At 50.1% G+C, this 19,906-nt stretch overlaps 1 protein-coding gene across 2 annotated transcripts in view; it reads right to left on the reverse strand.

Moving 5' to 3' along the window:
* Positions 1-3,221: 3,221 nt before the first annotated feature.
* The window catches only part of CPEB1 (cytoplasmic polyadenylation element binding protein 1), an 85,273-nt gene continuing 68,588 nt past the window's right edge, over positions 3,222-19,906 (reverse strand). The window contains exons 5-12 of one of the 2 annotated variants that reach the window (XM_032791151.2): positions 18,795-19,044; positions 18,227-18,340; positions 17,500-17,589; positions 16,428-16,564; positions 14,340-14,538; positions 9,740-9,834; positions 7,297-7,377; positions 3,222-4,623 (exon numbers count right to left, since the gene is read on the reverse strand). In XM_032791151.2, the coding sequence (XP_032647042.1) occupies positions 4,513-4,623; positions 7,297-7,377; positions 9,740-9,834; positions 14,340-14,538; positions 16,428-16,564; positions 17,500-17,589; positions 18,227-18,340; positions 18,795-19,044 (1,077 nt within the window). In that variant the 3' untranslated portion in view covers positions 3,222-4,512. Of the gene's footprint in view, positions 4,624-7,296; positions 7,378-9,739; positions 9,835-14,339; positions 14,539-16,427; positions 16,565-17,484; positions 17,590-18,226; positions 18,341-18,794; positions 19,045-19,906 lie in introns of both variants that reach the window. The other variant, XM_032791148.2, reaches the window with a different exon arrangement.

The following is a 19,906-nucleotide window of genomic DNA, read 5'->3' on the forward strand; positions in this document are numbered from 1 at the left end:
GACTTATGAGGAGAGGCTGAGAGAACTGGGATTATTTAGCCCATAGAAGAGAAGAGTGAGGGGGGATTTGATAGCAGACCTTCAATTACCTGAGGGTTCCAAAGAGTCACTGAAATGGGTTATCCAGGGAGATGATAGATTTCTCCATTCTAGGAGGTTTTTAAGGTCAGGCTTGACAAATCCCTGGCTGGGATGTTTTAGTTGGGGATTGGTCCTGCTTTGAGCAGGGGGTTGGACTAGACAACCTCCTGAGGTCCCTTCCAACCCTGATATTCTATGATTCTGTGTTATAGCAGGCTGGATACAAACAAGCATGTCAGTTCATATTCACAAATCCAGACTGTCAAACCTATCATTGAAGACTTAAACAATGGAGTTGTACAGGCCAGGGCACTCTGCCGAGTGGGTAAATGGTGACTAAATGTTTAAGTCTGTATTTGGCATCTGTCTAGCTTGCTTGGTACCATTTATTTTTCTAAGAGCGACTAGGTTTTGTGTTTTTTTTTTTAAATTATTAAAAAACTGTTCCTCTCAATTTCTTTACCCAGTAAGGCTACCAACCAGCTAGCAAGTGAGGTCAATTCTTAGTTTCTTTGAGCACAGCTGTTTCTGCTAGAAAGAAGACAGGAGAATTTCCAAAAAATCACCATTTGGTAATCTGTATGCAAGAGTTACTAACTGATTAGGATATCACATCCCATATAATAGGGGACATGTCCATCACATAAGGATAAAGTCTCCTCTTCCACTATTTCCTCCAGCAATTGTCTTTACCTGATCTATGTACCTTGTACTTTCACCAGACAAGTTCTATCGAGTCAGCATTTGGAAAGACCTGAGACAAGGTGGGTGAGATCTTTTATTGGACCAACTAAACAACTACCTCACCCACCTTGTCCCTCTAATATGCTGGGACAAAAACACTGCAAACATCACAAGATGTCATGCTATGTAATGCAGGGTTACAGGCCATCTTTCCCCAAGAGACAGCACATTGATCTGGGATCATCTTGTCTACCCCCATCCTTCCTCCATCATGGAAGAGGGACATTTGGCAGGAAATTGGCAGAGGCCAAATGTGTTAGTCTCTGAAGTGCCACAAGGACTCCCCATTGTTTTTCCTTTACGCTGAGCACCCCTCATCCTACCCATCACTCACTGCTGCATTCATGGTTTGAATTGAAATGCAGCTCTGCAAAGAGCTGCAGCTGATCTCTTCTGGCAGCCACAGCACTGGCCCATAGGAGGTAGCTCCTGGGTCATACTATGTCATGAGCAGGGAGCCGATTACTCCATGTAGGAGATGTAATTAAGGGCCAATGTGACATTACACTCCATATGTTTATAGAAATATGCTTATGAGTGAATATAATGTAACTGGAATAAGCTTATGCTAAAGGTCTCTTGTAAGGTATCCATACAAAGCTTATGACCTGAATATGTCCATCCCATTTGTTTGCATGTATTATCTCTGTCTGGAGTTAAGAAAATAAGAACATTTACATCAGTAATACAGGTGTAAAGTGGAAGCCATTAGGGGTGCTTCAGAATCAGTCACTGTTTACTTGCCAACCTTTCAGAGTACTTCCAAGGCTGACCAGCACAGAATGGAGACTAGGGGTCTCACAGGACATGTGACCCTGTCACATGATACTGGAATCCATTTTAAACCTGTTGCTTTTACATTTAGGAGGGGTGGGAAGCCAAAGAGAACGGATTCCTGCTGACAGAACAGTTGCTCTGTCTGACACTTAAACTCTCTTTCCCTGCTTCCATACCACCTTGGGCCAAAGCTATAAAGGGGGTGGAACTGAAAGGGATTTCTCATGACTAGCAGCCCCCTGAGTTACCACCTGAGCTGGAACTAACAAGACTACCAGGGAAAGGATTGGGTCCAGATTAAGGAGGAGTCTAGTCTGTGAAAGAAGTTTATTGGAACATCTGAGTATCAGATTTAGTAGTCAGTTTCTTAATATATTAGGCTTAGACTTGCATGTTTTATTTTGCTTGGTAACTTTGTTCTGTTATTACTTGAAACCACTTAAATCTACTTTTCATACTTAGGGTTAATAAAATGATTAAGTGATTTATGCCTGGGGCAAACAGCTGTGCATCTCTCAGTGTTATAGAGGGCAGATATACGCTTTTTACAGAAGTAAAACTGATTTGGGGTTTGGATCTCATTGGGAGCTGGGTGTCTGGGTGCCAGAGACAGAGTACTTGCTGAGCTGTTTTCAATTAAGTCTGCAGCTTTGGGGGTGTGGTTCAGACCCTGGGTCTGTTTTGCAGCAGACTAGCATGTCTGGCTCAACAAGGTAAGGTACTGGAGTCCCAAGCTGGCAAAGAAAACAGGCTCAGATGTAGTTTCAGCACATCAGGTGACAGTCCCAAGAGGGTGTCTGTGACTGAACCCATCAGTCAGACCCTGCTAAAATTGCTGAAAGGAAGCATGGCTGGCCTAGCAGCCTTGTGACTTACAATGAACTGCCACAGAGGAAAGCCAGCTTCAGAGCCCAGCTAGTCAGCTGGGCCCTGTGGGGAGGAATGCGGAGTTAATGCCTACCCATATCCTTCCCCAGCTGTTCTGGGACCCACTTGTAGACTCAGGAGTGTAAGGACAGGAAAGAGCTGTGATCAAAGCTCCTAAGGCCTGGGCTGCACTCAGAACAGTAAAACATCTGCTAATTGGGTTTTGCGTGGAAAAAACTCAGGCTACATCCTCACGAAAGGACTGCAGCAGCACAGATAGTGCTATGGTGTAAATACTTGCTACCACAAGCAAAGGGCTCCCCCTCCCACAATCAATGAAATATAGTTGTGCTCTGAAGAGGCGGTAGCTAGGTCAACAGAAGACTTATCCACCTAGCAGCATCTACACTGGTGGTTAGTCAGCTCAGCTACTTCTCTCAGTATGTGCAAGTCTCACACAATGGGAGACATAGCTAGGTCAACGAGCCTTAGGTCTGGGCTAGACTATTATGCTGTTGTACTAGCAGTAGGCACTGTATAGTAGTGTAGCTTAGCTGAACCAGAATAACCAGAATTCTGGTAGAAGCACCTACACCAGTAACAGCCCACAGTCACTTTTCCTACTACTTCAGTGCAGACAAGGCCTTAGTTCCTGTGCACAGAACTACTGTTCAACAGGGAAGTTTCCCAGTGCTCTCCCATGCAGCTCCTTCCACCTCCCTGCACATCCCCATTAAAGAGAGACTAAGAACTGCTGCAACGTGTTTATTATGTGCCAAAAACTACACCACAGCTTACTCCACACATCTGTAGGAGAGTGCAGTCTTGCCTGCATATACTACAATGAGGTAGAGACTTCACACACAGCTTCACAAAAACCCCACAAAGAGCAGCTGGGATATACAACATCAGCTCAGCAGGAAAAACGGAAAAAAAAAATATGACACTGGTTCTTTGGCACACAGCTTCCAATAGAGGGGAAAGTAAAAAATAAATTATAAAGTTCTCAAATCCCAGCAGCATTCAGTTGACTGCACTGTTGCTTTTTCCATTTCTTAAACAAAGGGAAAGGTACTTGTCCCCTCTAAGAGAAAGGGCTCCTATGAACCTTTGTCTGCCCACCAAGACGCAGCCCTTTTAGCTCAGTTACAAAAGAAAATTAAGTCCTGTGACTGTGATTAAAAACCTCTATCAACCCCCCTTAAGTGCAACTTAAAAAAGTGCAACAAACTATTTAAAACTATATACAGCAGCTCAGAGATCGTTTATCCGGTCCAGTTTCAAATCCAAAAATCCTGTCCTTTTCTTGTTGCAAACCCCTTGATTCACAACTGTGAAACTTGTCTTCTAACCAGCAGCCCCAGACACAAATTGCAATAATGTTAAAAGCTGCCAGGAAAGAAAAATTCTTGTTTCAAACGACTTAAAAACCGTTTTAAGAGTGTAAAAAGGAACTGGTAAAAACCCTCGAGCGTAAAATATGAAATATGATTTGGTTTAAATGAAGAGCAAAGTCTCCTTTGTTGTTACAGTAAAAAACGCCAGCTGAACATTCAGTTTATGCCGTTCAGATGGGGGTTAAATGAATGGAAAGGCACTGTATGGCAACTGCAAAAAAATGGAGCCAATGAGACCTGCATTATTACCATCAGTATTGCAAGGAATGTAAAAAAGCGCCTTTAATAAATAAAAAACCTAGGTGAAGGCATCTGCATAGACACCTTCTCAAAACATGGCCCTTTTTGCTTCTTGTCAGCAAAACGAGGAACCAAAGTCTGGGAACTGCAGAATTGTTTGAGGGGCCCTCCCCCCTCAAAAAACCCCCAAACAAAACCCGACAAAATTCACTGTGCATTAGTGCAGAAACAAATAAAGACCAGCAAGTGCAAACGTGAATGTAAGATTTCCCCATTAGTCCTCAGGAAGCGCGTTCCCAGTCTGGGTCTGGCACTGGCAGGCACGCTCGTGCTCTCTCCACTTGGCAGGTTAACAAAAGAACTTTCTCCTGTAACTGCGGCAGGTCCTGGTGCATCTGCTGCCTCTCTAGCTGGAGTCTCTGTTCTTCTGGTTGCGCATCAGTGGGCGGTGGTGACGCAGGACCTCCATGGAATGTTGCCAGTGCCAGCAGGAGCGACAGAAGTACTTGAAGCAGACCTGTGGGGACAAATAGGCAGGGATTACTGAAGGGGTTCACAGCAGAGCTGGGGGGTGGGGGAAAACTGCTGCAAGCAGTTGAGTCTTTTGAAAGGAGAGAGAATGGTTTATGGGATAAGCCATCTTGCCTCTACCAACCGGTTAATGGGAGTATGCCAGAAGTGATCCAGCATCTACGTTTGTCTCTTTGGTGTCAATAGACAAGGCCTTTGCTCCTGAAGGAATTCAGTCTCTGCTCAATCCATGCTCCGAGTCTCAGAGGGGTCACAGCCAGAGGCAGGGTGAAAGTAACTTAGAGGACTTACTGGTATGCCGGAGTCCTGAGTAGGGGGTATGGGCTCAACCAGAAGAGGGGCCTTTCAAGATTTAAAGGCACTGGGGGTCCAGCTGTGGCTGGGAGCCCCAGGGCCTTTAAATCACTCCAGAGCTACCAGCTGTAGAGGCAGCTGGGAGCCCTGGGGCAAGTTAAAGGGCCCAGGACACCAGCCATTGCAGGGAGAGCTCTGGGCCTTTTAAATCACCATGGGATCCCAGCTGCTGGAACTCTCCTGCAGCAGCTGGAGCCCTAGGCCCTTTAAATCACCACCACATAAGCCAGTCCAATCTGGCACAGCATACTGCTCTTGCCAGTATGCCATACTGGACTGTACCGGCCTATTTTCATCTCTGGTGAAAGGGAATGTTGTGATGCTGCCTCAGTATGTGTGTAGCGAGGGGACATCAGTCTCCAGGGTCATTACGCTGGCCCCTTGCACTGGTAGTATTTAAATGAGGGTTTAAAGCAGGAGTCTCACTCAATTTACCTTTGGACCCATGCCAGTCCTCAAATCCTCCCAGTGGGCCAATAATGTCACTCATGCTGCCCAGAACCTGCCCTCCCAAAACTCCACCCCCAGCTGGGTACAGGCTCTGGAAGGGAGTTGGGGGTGCGGTGCTTACCTGGGGCTCCAAGGTGGGGCGGGCATGGGGCCTCTGCATGCTGCTGCCCCCAGCACTGCCCCTGCAGCTTCCCATTGGCTGTAGGGGTGCTTGGGGCAGCAACAGCATGGAGAGGCAAAGCCCTGCCCTGGGGCCACAGGGAGGGACCAGCAGACACATAGAACAAGCAAGCAGATGCCACTCAGCTCTGCTGTGCTGCTGGGCCCCCAGGCCATTTAAAATGGCCTGGGGAGTGCCTAGGGGTGGCAGGTGGGGCCAAGAGAGAGACCTGGCCCCAGAACTTCTGGAGACCCGCAGGCCACACTGGAGAGGTTCCAGCCTGCGAGTTTGAAGACTTAAAAAAAAAGCCAGAGTCTTCTCCCTGGTCAGGAAACCTTTACATCCCAGAGGTGTATTACTTTGAGAGGGGGCTACAGTTAAAGTAACTGCTGAATTCAGCTTTGAGCAGTTAGTTTCATTCCCAAATGAAATCTGCCCCCTTTCAATAAAAGGAAATGAGTGTAAAATAGAGAAAAACTCATGAGTGCACTCCTTAATTCTGGGGTGCAAAGCACCTCCAAGCACCCAGTTGCCTACATCCATGGACTGCAGCTTGCAGCTCAGGCCATGCCTATTTCATAGAGGTACAGTAGGTGTTAGTGACCACATGTTCGCATTCACAAACAGGTGTTGTACAAGGCTTGTAGATCAGTATTTCTAGACTATGGTTTCCTCTCCTAGGGAGCTCAAGGCAGCTTGATCCCCATTCTACCACATGTGAGTTGTTCCTTCCAGGGGAGTACTAGCATCCCAGGCAAACAGTGGAGTGAACCATGTTTTTGCATCAACCTCACAAATTTGTCACCACTCAGTTTAGGTTAGTGGTGGCATCTGGCTGCTGGATCCCCCCCAATGAAGGGTCCAGAAGATGTTCCCTGGCTGAGCTTGTTTCAATCTGGAAACATTTCAAACTGCGCAACTATGAAAGGGTCTCGAGACACTAAACACGACAGAGTGAGCCCTGCATTAAGGCTCTTCTGTTCCTACCTTGCTTCTTGCCTCCAGACCCCACTTCAATACAGATTTTGTTTTAGCCCTCACATGCAGGTAGCTCATGTCTGTTTCTAGCCCTGATGGCTTGCATATCAGACCTCAAATACATCACTGACTTAGCTCAGCAGGGCCATTTTATCTGGCTCAGGGCCAGATGCAGCAGGCTGTGGGGCTCTAGTCTGCAGTCCCTGGCTACCCACAGACCAGACACTCCCAGGACTTGGTGTTAAGTGGCCATGATCACACTGTGCAATCATCCTAGTTACTGCCTCCACCCAAGGCCAGTAAACTTGTTCCTCATTCTGCATGAAAAAAATCAAAAGATGGCAACTTGCCTGCCCCAATGTGCTGTACCAAGGGGCTGTCCTGCCCCAAGTGCACATTCATCCCCATCCCCGAGCCCTGGCTAGTGTCCTTTAACTATGCAGGCTGGGAAGGCATCTGGATCTCCCAAGGGAGTTGTCTGAGGCACCTGACCAGGAGAGAGAGATGTGCATTGGCACTGGGAATGCTTATTCTGTGGCAGACCTCTAAATGCCAACCATACTAGCACCCTTTTTGCACCCCTTTGCCACTGTGTTGCCCAGGAGCTGTGGGGCAGACCCCGGTCTACTCAAGGACATGGTGCATGTGAAGTTCCTGCTCGTGGATTGAGCACAGCTAGCTGGTAAGGTATGATCCCCACCAAAGGCAGAGAGTTACCTGATCTCTGCAGAAGAAAGGACCTGGCTGGGCACTGCAGACTTGACACATGGAATCTTCTAGATATGGGTCAATCTGAACCTGCACAAGGGCAAGGAGAGTTGATCAGACTGAAATCAGGACACTGGGCAGGTCAGGCCATGTCAGGACCAGCACTGCTCTGGCTGCAGCTCGCACCTCGCTGGAACTGTGGTGGTGCAGCAGCCGCTCCAGAGCGAGGGTGACTGTTTAGATAATGCCGTGCTTGGAGGAGGTTGTGCGCACTGTGGGACAGTGTGATTGGCAGGGCTCCAGGGGGATCCAGTTCTCAGTACTATTTCTAGACAGGCTCAGACCAGGTGTGTTGAGAGCTTGTCCTCTGCAAACAGACCACCCAAGTTCAGCTCCAGGGACCCCAGGATGATCAAAGAAATAACTGTCACTTCTCCAGAAGCCCATTTGGCTGGACTGGGGGAGCTGTTCCCTGTTGGACTGACTGAGGCAGACAATCCAGGAGCAGCAGCTCCCCTACAGAGGGTACCTAACCAGCTGTGGCAGGGGGCTGCAGTCACTCTTCCCTGGGCAGAGCGAAAGGGCCCAAACCACCCTGTGCTGATGGCCCCAGGGACAAACTGAAGAAGTCTCAAGCACAGCTCAGAACCTGGCAAGCTCTTGACCTTCAGAGAGGCCAGAAACAATCAGGCTCAGGTGACACAGCCAAGGCCCATCCTGTAACACAAGCTGGGGGTCGGATTCCCAGACTATTGTGTGGAGAGTCCCAGAAACCCCATTTATAGGAGGCAAAGCCTCCATCTTCCTCTGCAACCTCTGCTCAAGTCAGTGGGCCTGTCCCAAGAGGTCAAGGAAGATCTGGCTGGTACCCACTGCACTCAGTGCCAATGTACCAGGCTGCCCCTGAGAGCAGATATGTCCTGACCAATAGTCTCTGGAGATGCTCACTCCCTAGGCCAAGGGTAGTGGCTGCTCTAGTGCAGGGTCATGATGGATACTAGGTGCCTGCAGAGGGGGAACCTGCCTGATCACCCAGCTCTCAGGTTCACCACTCACCCCAGCGATAAGAGGCCAGATGAGCCTGAGGGTACATGCCATGCTGCAGCAGTTTGGATGGCACTGGAGGATAGGCTGTGCTCCCCTCCCAACACAGGTGTCATTTAAAAGGGGGCAGGAGGCCCCGTGCATGTGCCCTGGGCACAAAGGCACCTCTGGAGGCAGGGCAGACTGCAGCTGTTTGAGTGGGAAACCTCTTGGGCCAACACTGGCCATCTCCAGTGAGGCCTGGAGGCCATCAATCCCAGCTGCAGGGTCCCTTCCCCACACCAGGCAGCTTTTGCTTGTCCCTGAGCCAGAGCTCTCAGCACAGGCATGGGCTGAGCAGCACTACTGTCTAACAGGAGGCAGAGTAACAGCCTGAGGGAGTGGGGAAAGACTGCCTAAGCACCCTACCTGCCAAACTCACCCAGCTCCTGGAGACAGTTACCAGCACCCACCCACAGCAGGGCAGCTGGCAGTCCCACTTCCCCCACGCTGACTGAGTGAGCAACCTGGGTCCCTGCAGTTAGAACCAGCCCTATAGTAGTTTTCCCACTCAAGAGGGACTCCCAGGGATAGACACAGGGACAGCATTTCTGGTGTTTGCTCTCTGGCCTCATGGTTATTTGCTCTCTCGCTGGCACTCTGGAGCAGCACTGACAGGGCATTTCCAGGAGCACGGCCTCTCAGACATCTCCCTGCAGCATTCCTGGCACTGGCAGACGTATTGTCTCACCTGCCTCCAGCTGGAAATCTCAGGGCTGGTCATTAGGCAGGGTAACCCTGACCTAACCTCAGCCACTTAGTGAAGACAGCCCAGGGCTTGTACTGGAGTTGGAGCACTGACCAACACCTTCAGAGTTGTGCTGCAGTGCAGACACTGCCAGCCACAAGGAGCCCTTCAGGAAGGGAGCCTGACAGCAGAGGGCCCAGTGTCAGTGTTCCCAGCACGCTTAGGGTGTGGATGACCCGATGATGGTGCAGTCACGGCTACATCCTGTAGCCTAAAAGCAACTTGTTCTCAGGACCCTAAGGCCCAGCTTGGCTGTTAGGTGAGCAAGCTGCCATGAGAGACAGGAACAGAGATCCAGAGGCAGGCCTGAGCGCTGCTCGTCCTTTCCACCCCATCACGCGCTTCTGACAGGCATCAGCAATCCCTGGGAGGATCCCAGCCAGGCCTTTGGACAGATGACTGTTACAGGTGATGAGTCCAAGGGACAGACTGGACTGACTAGAGCATGGAGCTGGCAGTCCCCCTGTTTGGTTTCCTCTGCAAACAGAGGGCCTGAGGCTGGGACATAGGAAGCCAGCAGACTAATGGTATCAGACAGAGTGCCCAGAGGTAGAGACTGGTGCTATTTGCCATAGCAGGCCATGCAGCCCTAGCAGAGCCTCTCCTACTGACCCCACTTACCTTTTTAGTGAACTTGGTGGTTTTGATCTCCACAAATGCAGCACTGACTGCCTTCAGGTAACTGCGCTGGTTGTTAAAGGTAACACGGCCAGATCCTGAAATGAGCCAGACCATTAGTGCAACACCAAGAGGAAACTAAGCAGAGGCTGGGAGAGAACCTGCAGGGTGAGCTGCCACTAAGCTAATCCCAGAACCACCCCAAAAACTGAACTGTAGCATCTCCAGGCTCTGCTCTTTCAGGCCCAAGGAAAAGCCCCCATGGCAGCAAGCCTAATTCTACTAGTATGAGGCAGTCAGCGCATGTTCCATCAGAAAAATATCAAGGCTTTGTGGCTATGCCTCCCCCTCTTCCAAACTCATGGGAACATATGGAAGCACAGCACAGATGTTCAATGTGGTTTATGGTAAAGTCTGTTCCAGTGTTGGTTCTACAGGGAGGATACATTGGGTACGCTGCCTGCTTGGGGGCAGAAGCAGACCAGTCACTGGCAGTCAGGATACCCTGCCTCCTAGAGTTCCCTCCAGTTGAGACAGGTTCTGCAGCCACAATCATTCATGTCTTTTCTCCTAAACTAGGTGCATTAACCATGCATGGGCTTGGAAGGGTTTGTTATCAGTAAGTCAACGATTTCACTGTATGCACAAACTGAGGAAATGTTTCCAACGATAACCATGATTTACAGACAGGCACAATAAGGAATAGTTTGAGAATGAGTTTGATTTAAGAGTATTTACATTGCATGTTTTGACAAGTGACGTTGACAATTCTAAAGCTTTAACTTTTGAATCTCGACATCTGTTAGTTGTTTGACCCCTCCACATCCCACAATTGCAGGAATTTAAATATTGGTAAATGCCCATCACTATTCTATCAGAGAAAAAATAAAAATCAAGTCTACCAAGCTTAACTGTACTCAGAGAAAAAGTTTCTACTGCAAAGCAGGGCAAGTTCTACCTAGTGACAAACCCAAATACTTCAATGCCAAGTTTCCATCTATGCTGGATAATCCATTTGTCTCCAGAGTGGGTCAGATCCATGAAGAAAGTTCAGACATACATGGATATATTTCCGCAGTCTTTGAGCTCAGGTCCATGGATCCATTACAATGGGATTTTCATAGTGTGCCTCCAGGGTAGGAAGCAGGATGATCCAAAACAAGGGGTTTTTCTATGCAAGTCTCCATGGATGCACTAAGGCAAGGAGCAGTGTTCTGCCAAAAAAGTACATGGTGTTGGCAAAAACTGGATGACCAATATGAAGAACTTGGTGAACTTATGTACTGATGGCCATGTGGCTGTTTAGCAGATCTCAATACATGAGACTGCTATGGATAGGAGTTGTCCAAGCAAAATGGTAAAGCACTATGGGCTATGGCCATACAAGATCAGAATTCCCAGTAGGTGCACCACAGACTGGCCTTTTGCTTGTGACACCAATTTGTTTTTCATGGTGGGCATCTCCATCTTCCATTCATGTTCTTTAAGAGTGCTTGTACTTGCAGGCTTGAGATGGAGGATGAATCCTGTAACCAAATTCCCTTGGTACCACGTTTGTCCTGAATCCAAGATACAGTGGGATGGTTCCTGGAGTGTTTGCTTCAGCTTTCCTCCATACAGAACCCTGATCAGAAACTGTCCATGACCAAAGTGAATTTCATTCTTCCCTAAAGCCAATGTTACTGTCACTAGGATGCTGGGGAGAGTCCCTGGGAGCACATGCATGATCAAATGGTAGTGATCAAAGTTAAAAAAAGGTGGCTTCCATTGGTCTGCAAAACAGAAGTTGTCAGAGGATGGTAAAATGGGAATGCTCTGAAGACAAGCTTCCATTAGGAACTTGGATGTTTCAGATAGGGTCCTGTTCTACTTCTCTCTGATGTGCAGAGGCTCGGAACAGCATTGGGAGTGGGTTGTAATGCTGTGATCTGAAGTCTAGAATAGCTGATTCCGTTCATGTTGCGATGTTTCCACAGGGTGCTGAGACGGGGGGCTGGGACAAAGCTGGCTCTGAAATTCTTGCCTAGACCCAGCAAGTGCCTCCTCTGGACAGTGAGCACAGACCTCATTTGATCAATGCTATAGGCAGGCTTTTTGCTGTCAAAGAGACTGGCATCAGAGGGCAGCTACTGACCTGGCACTTGTTCTAGTTAACACGTGCAAATAGGTATTCTCTCCTGTTGTACTTCACAGATGGCTCCAGCTTGCCATGTGACCTGAATTCATCTCGCAGGAGTCAGGATTGGAAATTGCCTTTTCTGATTACTCTGAATAGCCTCAGTTTTCTATAACACTTCCCCATTGTATCACTAGGACAGAGTTCCCAGCTGCCTGAGCCTCTGATCTAAGGACCAAAGCCCAGTATACCAGCATGAAACTGATCTGAATCCCACTTTTGCCATAGAGACCCCCCTCGGGCCATGTGATTTCTAGGTTGAGAGGGACCCATATACCCATGGTAGCGTTGCTTGTGACAGCATGCGGGAGCCCAGAGGGGGCCAGATGACAGCTCATATGCTGGAAGGAAGGGGCTAAGATGAGAACTCTCAGAGCTTGGCTATCTGTGAAGGGCCAGTAAAGCAAGGAGGCAACTTTCAGGTATGAGTCCATGAAAATAGGCACATGTCTCTGGTGGTGATCCCAGGACAAGCTGACTGGTGCATAATGAGAATCCTGCAGTTCCTACAGAATGCAACCTGGGGTGGAAGAAACGGTAGGCCTAGCAGCCCTTTACTGCCTCCTGGTTCCTCCACATCTAAGCTGCTATTCATCACCCAATTGCCATGTGCTGGGGTAGGAGGTGGAGGTTGTGGTGAGGCACAGCAACCTGAAACAGAAGCTGGAGAAAGCCAGGACACTAAGGCACTGTACCCCACGCTGGCAGCTGGGAACAGCCCAACACTTCCCAGTCTTAGGAATGGCAGGAAATCCTTATTCCAGTCCTGCAGTCTGGAAAGGTGTGCAAGGACTGAAAGCTGCAGACTCCAGGCATAGTCCACAGCAGTCCTTACACTCTTGCTCAGTCATCCCTGGTTTTTACTGCTTGATTCTCAAACTCTGGTTCAGGCTACTGGCCCTTCTCCCCCTGGGAAGAATTCCCTGTGTCCCTGCACACCTAGCACAAGTACCAGGTCCACATGTGGTCTTTTCTGCATCAGTCTGCCCTGCTGCACTCCGTGAAGGCGGGAATCCAGTCCCAGTTTGATCACACATTTCCCCTTTGGAGTTTGTCCCCATAATCCAGCTTCACAGGGGAACAAGACTGGGCTTGGTTTGCACCAAAACACACTTCCCATGGCTAGTGATCTCAGAGGCTGGAGGCTTAGTCTCCCTTCCCCCACATGTGCCAGCTGTGGCAGGGTATCAAGGAAAGGCACCGCAGAAGCTCAACACCTCTATCCACAGGGGCAGCTAGGGCTGTTTCCCCATGGAGTTCAGTCAGATGTGAGCAGGGATCTGAGGGGGGCTGTCCAAGGGAGAGGGAGCTGGGTGTGAAGGTACCTTACTGCACTAGCATCAGGTGCTCTCCAGCCACGATCTGCAGGGAAGAAGGAGTGGCTGAGCTCTGCAGTCAGAGGTGCAGATACTGGTGTGAGTGATAGGTGGAAGATGGCATCTTCCACCTACCATGCTGCCCTTCTGGCATCACTCCTTCTGGAGGTGGAGCCACCTGCCCTGGAGTCAGTTCTATTCCAACCCTGCCTCCTTTCCTGCCAAGGGCAGGGAAGCGTACTGTGTCCTAGCCACAGAGCCGTCTGGGCTACCCAGCAATAGGGGAAGCAGAAGACAGACTTCCTTTGGTCTCAGGTTCTCAGTTAGCCTTACTCCCTGAGTCTGACATGGCACCAGCCGCTGCCAACATCTTTGCAGCGGGAGCAGAACTGAAGGGACCATCTCCCAAAGGGCAAACATAGCCCCAGGACTCAGCTGGGAACAGGCAGTGTAACCAACTGTTGGAATGTCTGGAACTACAGCAGGGAGGACAGCGGGAGGCAGAAAGCTAGAGAACATCAGGAGATGGGGCATTCTGACAGCCAGCCAGGACTGGTTCTGCCCTCAGCAGCCTACAGTGCCCACTGTAACAGCACTGTGGACCTCAGCCCAAAGAAATGCCTTTTCAGGGGATATAGCCCCCTGGGGCTAATAGCACAATTCATTCCAGTCAGCCCTAAGCAGCATCAAGCAAGTGCTAATTAGAGAATGATTCATCTATGGTGGTGGAAGAGCTGAGATTAGTCCCAGGAAGCAGAGGAGGAGTGAAGTAAGAGTGCTGTGGCACCCTCCCTCCCAGGGAAGAGGGATGGACACAGTTTAGAACAGCCCTTTTGGTAGGGGCTGCAGGCCTGTCATGGGTCCCACCCAGCTTTCCTAGCTGCACACCTGACTCTGTGGGAACTGAGCTGCACTCAGTCAGTCATTCACACACTGCCAGGACTCTGCCCTGGGAAGCCAGATAGCTTTTTTCACCTTCTTCCCTTCCCCTGTGCACTCCAGCCATTGGGGCAAGGGTGCTCTCTGCCCCTCAGAGCGGACAGGGCCCTGCCAGAAGCCTCAAGGGGATGTTTACATGCAACTCTAGGAGACGAAGGGCTCTGACACTTACCAATAGGATACTTGTGCTTGTCCGTGTCAATACCAGCATAGACCACCCCTCCAAACAGGTCATTCATGATAGCTGCTAGGGCCTCTGCGTTCAACATCCCATGCAGGGCCCCCACGAAGACAGTCTTACTGGGATCAAGCCGCTGAGATGGGCTTCGCACGAAGTTGCTGTCTGCCAGGACCCAGGGGATCACCTGTACCTGGAACCACCCATGAGTAGGTAAGTCACCTGTGAGCTAGAGCCTGGCAAGCTAAAACCTGGGGCTGCCCAATACTAATCTCAATGGGTTACTGGAGTCCACTGTAGACAGACTCTGGCCCCTCAGGAGCCTTGTCACTCTGGCCTCACAGCAGGGCCTTGCCCACCCATTGCCTGCTGGCTTTGGAGTCTAGAGTTCCCTGCACAGTGTGGGTCTTGCCCATTATCACAAGCTACAGTACTCTGCTCACCCTACTCTGCACAGCACCATTCCAGGGGAGTGCCAAAAGACTGCCCCACCAAGAGGTAATGGACCCTACATCTCCACTGGGTTTTCCATTTCCCCCAGTGCTAGCTAACTGGGCTCTTGCACCTGTCTTGAGCCAGCAGAGCTGCTGGCAGGCAAGAGGTACTATTCCAGCAAGAAGTGTTTCTGCCCCTTGAGCAGCCAGTTCCATTAGTGCCTTGAGCTCAATTGGCATGGCTGCAGCCACTACACGCCACGGGAGCAGTCCCATCAGTTGGAGCGATGCCCATCACAACACTGCAGTGCTAGGCTGGAATCAAAAGCATAAGTCCCTTGGGGCAGACAGCCAGGGACTAGCCAGGCAAGACTGATTTTACCTACTGTCTGTATCTATATTCACTGTCCAGTCACATCCTCTTGCAGAGACCTATTGTTGGGACAGCTCAATGCAACATCCCACCTACTGTCAATTTCTACAGGAGCTTCCATCTGCTAGACAGCTGATAGAGGGTTCAGAGCTAAATCACCAAGCCTGAAGGTGCTACCAGTGGCCAAACAGAAGAGCTGTCTGGAGCACAATGCTGTTGTTCCTGTCCAGATTAGAGCGGAATCTCAATTCCGTAACCATGCAAACTTGTACAGCTACTGTCCTGACCACAGGGCAGGTGCAGTCTGAGGGGGCTCCTGTCTCAGGAATTCCAATCTGGCACCTTTTGCCAGCCCTAAGATCACCAGCCCCCAGATTGAGACAGGCAGTCTAGACTACATCTGGGACCAAGCACATCCACAGTTGTAATAGCAATATGCATTATGCATGAAGGCCATTTGTTCTGCAAGCAGCAGGCAGGCTTGATGGAAAAGCCAGGGAGCCAAGCCCTTCTCCCCACAGAGCAGTGTAAAAATAACCATGGCTCTCTGAAGTGGTAAGTGGTTCTCATTCTATACATGCTGAAACAGAAGATCAGCTGCTGGAATGAGGCCAGAGTCCATGATTCTGGATTTGCCAAAGAGGTCCCTGCTCAATCCACCAGCCCACAAGTGAGGGTTCCCCAACCTCCATGAGTCACATGGGAGCAGGATACAGCAGGGAAATCCTAGGAGCTGCCAGCCTTTGGTTAAAGACTAAGCAGCTCTGCTCTTCTGTGCTGCCACTTTTCACCTTTCCTCCCCATCCTCTCTGCCCATACTGCCTCTGCTGGAGAAAAGCACTGCAGAAAGGTAGCCAGCTGCCTGACTGACCCTTGCTGCTCCATGTCTAAGCAGTGCTTCCCTGAAGCAGGATAACAACCCCAACCCCTAGCACTCTCCCACAGACCTCACCCAGCTGCCCCACTCAGCCATGGCTTCTTGCTGTGGAGCAAGAGACTCATGAGACCGAGGGTGGGGGTTGAGTGGAGAGCATCTGAGGACCTTTTCTATAGGACAGGAGGCTGGCAGACTGTATCAGCCAAGTATTCTCTGCAGACAGGCTGCTCTCCGAAGGCTTCCTTGCCAATAAGTTAAGGATTTCAACCTCTTAGCAGGGCAGTTCCATGAACACTGCTGCACCACAAGCAGCCACCGACCCCGGTTCTAGACACATCAAGCATGAACTCAGCAATGTCTTGTTTTAGTTGAGCTGGAAGGCATGCAAGTCCACTGACCTCCTTACAGCGCATCCTGCGGCTGGACATCTTGAAGTAGTATTCGCTCAGGCCATCAGGGCTCAGCAGGTCTTGGGAGCAAGCCTGCAGCAGGGCCCGCACAGACTTCTCTGACTCAAACACCAGGTAGACGTACCCTGGGGGCGGGGGGTGCAGGGGGAAGAGTGCAGAGTTAGAACAGCAGCACTCGCAAGAAGGGATCACCCTCATACCCAGCTTTTTTAAATGCCTCCCAGCCATCCTATTTGAACTGAATCCACTTTAGTCTTCCTCTGCATGGAATGAGATCAAAGGAACAGCTAGCACTCAGCTCTGTGCTTCATCCTTCCACCTGTACCATCACTCTATATGTTCAATGGAATCCATTGCAACACCTCTGTCAGCAAGGTAGTTGGGATTGGCATAGAATGATGGTATCAGAGTCACAAGTGATGGGTGTAACTATTCTGGCCAGAACACTTCACTGCTATGATGCATCAATCCAGAGCTTTTAAGTTTACTGAGGAATGCACAGAAGTGTTTAAGTGAAAGTGCTTGGACCCCAAGACTACTTAATACACTGAGCCAGGTCATTAGGCACCAAACCAATCCATTCATGATTAACAGTTACCCAGTAGTCTGGTTAGTTTGACTCTGCTCTTGGGCAGACAGTCCAAGGGAACAGAATTCAGCTTGCTGTAGACTGTAACATTGCTTATAACGAGTAGCTATGTACTGTATTTAAGTGCCTGGTGTGTCCCAGTATGGGATGCTTACACTGTAGTGTGACTGGCAATCCAGTCCCACATCAGAGTTCTGCAGCACCAGCTTAGCTCTGGGCAGAAGTTCCCCGTGTGCTTTCTAGACAGTCTACATATGCACTGCCTCACTCTGGACAGGTTAGCAGAATTTTAGTAAGAGGAAAAACCATGCTACCCTTGCGCAGAACAGTGAAAGCGCGCAGTGTTTACCCTACAGTGTTCTGTCCCATCTAGTCACCAGCATGCAGCCGTGCCATCCCAGCATCAGTGCTGTAACATAGCATGGGAAAAAAGTAGGCCTACCATGTCTCTATTACCTTTAGGCATATTACCTTTGGGAGGGCAGCGAGGGTGTTTGCCATCCTTACCAGGCCACTCCACACTCAGTGAGCCAAACACACGGAAGGTGTTGATCAGTCCAGCTGCACACAAAGAAAGTTTCATTTAGAGGCAGCAGGAGAGCCCAGCCTGGAGGTGCAAGAACTGATCTCTGGAGCCATCCCTTTCCCAGGGGCAAATGTCTGCATGCATGACTAACCCTCCTTTTAGAGGAGGGACTGAATGGAGCTGTGCTATGGCCAAGGAGGCAGAGTTTGGTGCTGAACCAGGGCCCCCAACAAGCACTAGGTTTTTAGGCAGAGGCCAGCCACTTCAGTGAGTCACGTGGTCAGAGTTAAGTGTTTGAGTACTGTGCTGAGAGGGAACACTGGGTTTAGAGCTCTTCACTAGACATCCTTCTGGGTACAGGGGTGGGGAGAGAAGATGGTGAGCCTTTAACACCCTCCCCACACCAGCCCTTGGCAGTTTTGGGGAAGCTGTTTCACAGACTCCTTTGGAGACATCCAGTTGTTGCTAGCTGCCAAGTTGTGTACAGAAAGCCTCTGTATTTAGCCTAGACCTGTTGGGTTAAACACCCTGGGTGCATGGAGACTACCTGCCCTAGTGTGGAGAGAGCTGGCAGCAGCAGGAGAGGGGTGTAAAGAAGTTTTCAAGTGTTGGGCCCTCAGGACTGGCTCTTGTAGAGGTCTGCAGCCCAGAGAAGAGCAGGAGGCCACTTACCTTCCGTGATATCCCATGGAACACCTCCCAGAAAGACTTTGCAGGAATAGACTGGGTTCTTGTAGTTTCGGGGAGGGAGCTGCCCACTCCAGGTGCAGGTTGCCTCGTTCACAGCTTAAAACAGATGCAAAAAGTAGCTTTATAGGACCATTTGGCACCATTTCAAGCTATGGATAAGTTTCTGCCTAGCTCCCTGGTCTGATATGGTCTCAGGAGGCTGCCACACTCAAACAAGGATACAGCTTCTAGTCAAGAGTAGGCACACTTGTCCATACAAGGCTACTTTGCCACCACCAGCATTCTGGATCTGGCAGGAGACCCAGAACTGCTAACAGTACTGTCACATCCCAGCACCACCCCCTGCATCAAGGCCAGTCTCCTCTTCTCCCAAAAGTGGGAGTCAGCAGTTAGGTGACACTATGGAGCACGCTGCCAACTTGGACTAAGGTCCTTAGGGCCAAGACCATCTTCCTGCTGTCCGTACAGCTCTTAGCACAGTGGGGCTGTGGTCTGAGACTGGGCCCATAGTAATGAAAAATAAGTGATGAGATCCCGAGCCCTGACTTACCTGCTGCTTGCCTATGAAGCCTGGCCTCTCTTTCAATGCTGAAAGGGTCCTCTGGTGAGTCCAGCAGGTCCCAGGAAGGCCATACAGATGCCCCAGGCCATCTTTTAGACGCACTGGCTGGGGAGGAAGTTACTGCAGCCAATGTAGCTTGATCTTGATCCAGTCGTGACCCCACACCCATCTTTAAGGGGTCCCTTGACACACCGCTGAGGGGCAGGAAGGGAAGAGGTGGGGAGATCCGAAGGCTTGACTGCAAGAAACAAAGTGCTCTGTAATTCCCAGTCCACAGGGACGCCCACGACAGCCTGAACTGCTGCAAGGCAGCCCTCCTACTTGATTTTAGAGGAGCAGGTGTTCCTGCCCAATTATGCAAGCCAAAAGGCAGGGTCCTTGCAGGTTTACGTCTATTGAAAAGTAATCGCATTGTTAAGTAACTAGTCTGGGATGTTTCCCATTTAATCTGGGGCTGTGTTCCATCTGCAGGAGGCAAATTCCTCCTCCTCCGTTAGGTTTGTCTTGTCATTGATACTGGAGTCAGACTGTGTGCACAGCAAGTTGCATGCTGGAGCCTGGCTTCCATCGTGGCCTCTACGTGCTACCACAATGCAACACAGAAAGTGGGCAGGCACTCAAGGCTGCGACATTTGGACAGCTGAGTCTTATAGGTGCTGACAGCAGTGGAGGGCAGAACCGCTAGCATACAAGTCTGTGCTTTGCCTGCCATGTGACAAAGCTACTCAAAGGCGGCCAGCACATCTGGTCTGTAAATCTGCAATTAACCATCAAGTAGGAAATCTGCTAAGTCATGATTCCACTGGGGTGGGAGAGAGACCCAGTGTAGCATTAACACTCTGGCTGCTGTGTGGCCATCTCAACAGGCACATCTACACTAAGAATGTAGAAACTGGAAATGCTGCCCACTGAGGGGATGAGGAGTTCCCTCCTGGTACCCACATGGGGCAAGCCTGGTTACCCTAATACTAGTCTGTCAGGCATGGGGCAGGTTCCTACACAGCATCTACCACTGATCAGTGCAAAGTGGTCTCTGACACTTAGGCTGGCTGCAGAGGGGCAAGTATTTGTGCCTGAAGGAGCCAAATGACGGCCAGACT

The sequence above is a fragment of the Chelonoidis abingdonii genome, chromosome 9 (genome assembly GCF_003597395.2).
Source record: "Chelonoidis abingdonii isolate Lonesome George chromosome 9, CheloAbing_2.0, whole genome shotgun sequence".
Classification (NCBI taxonomy): domain Eukaryota; kingdom Metazoa; phylum Chordata; order Testudines; family Testudinidae; genus Chelonoidis; species Chelonoidis abingdonii.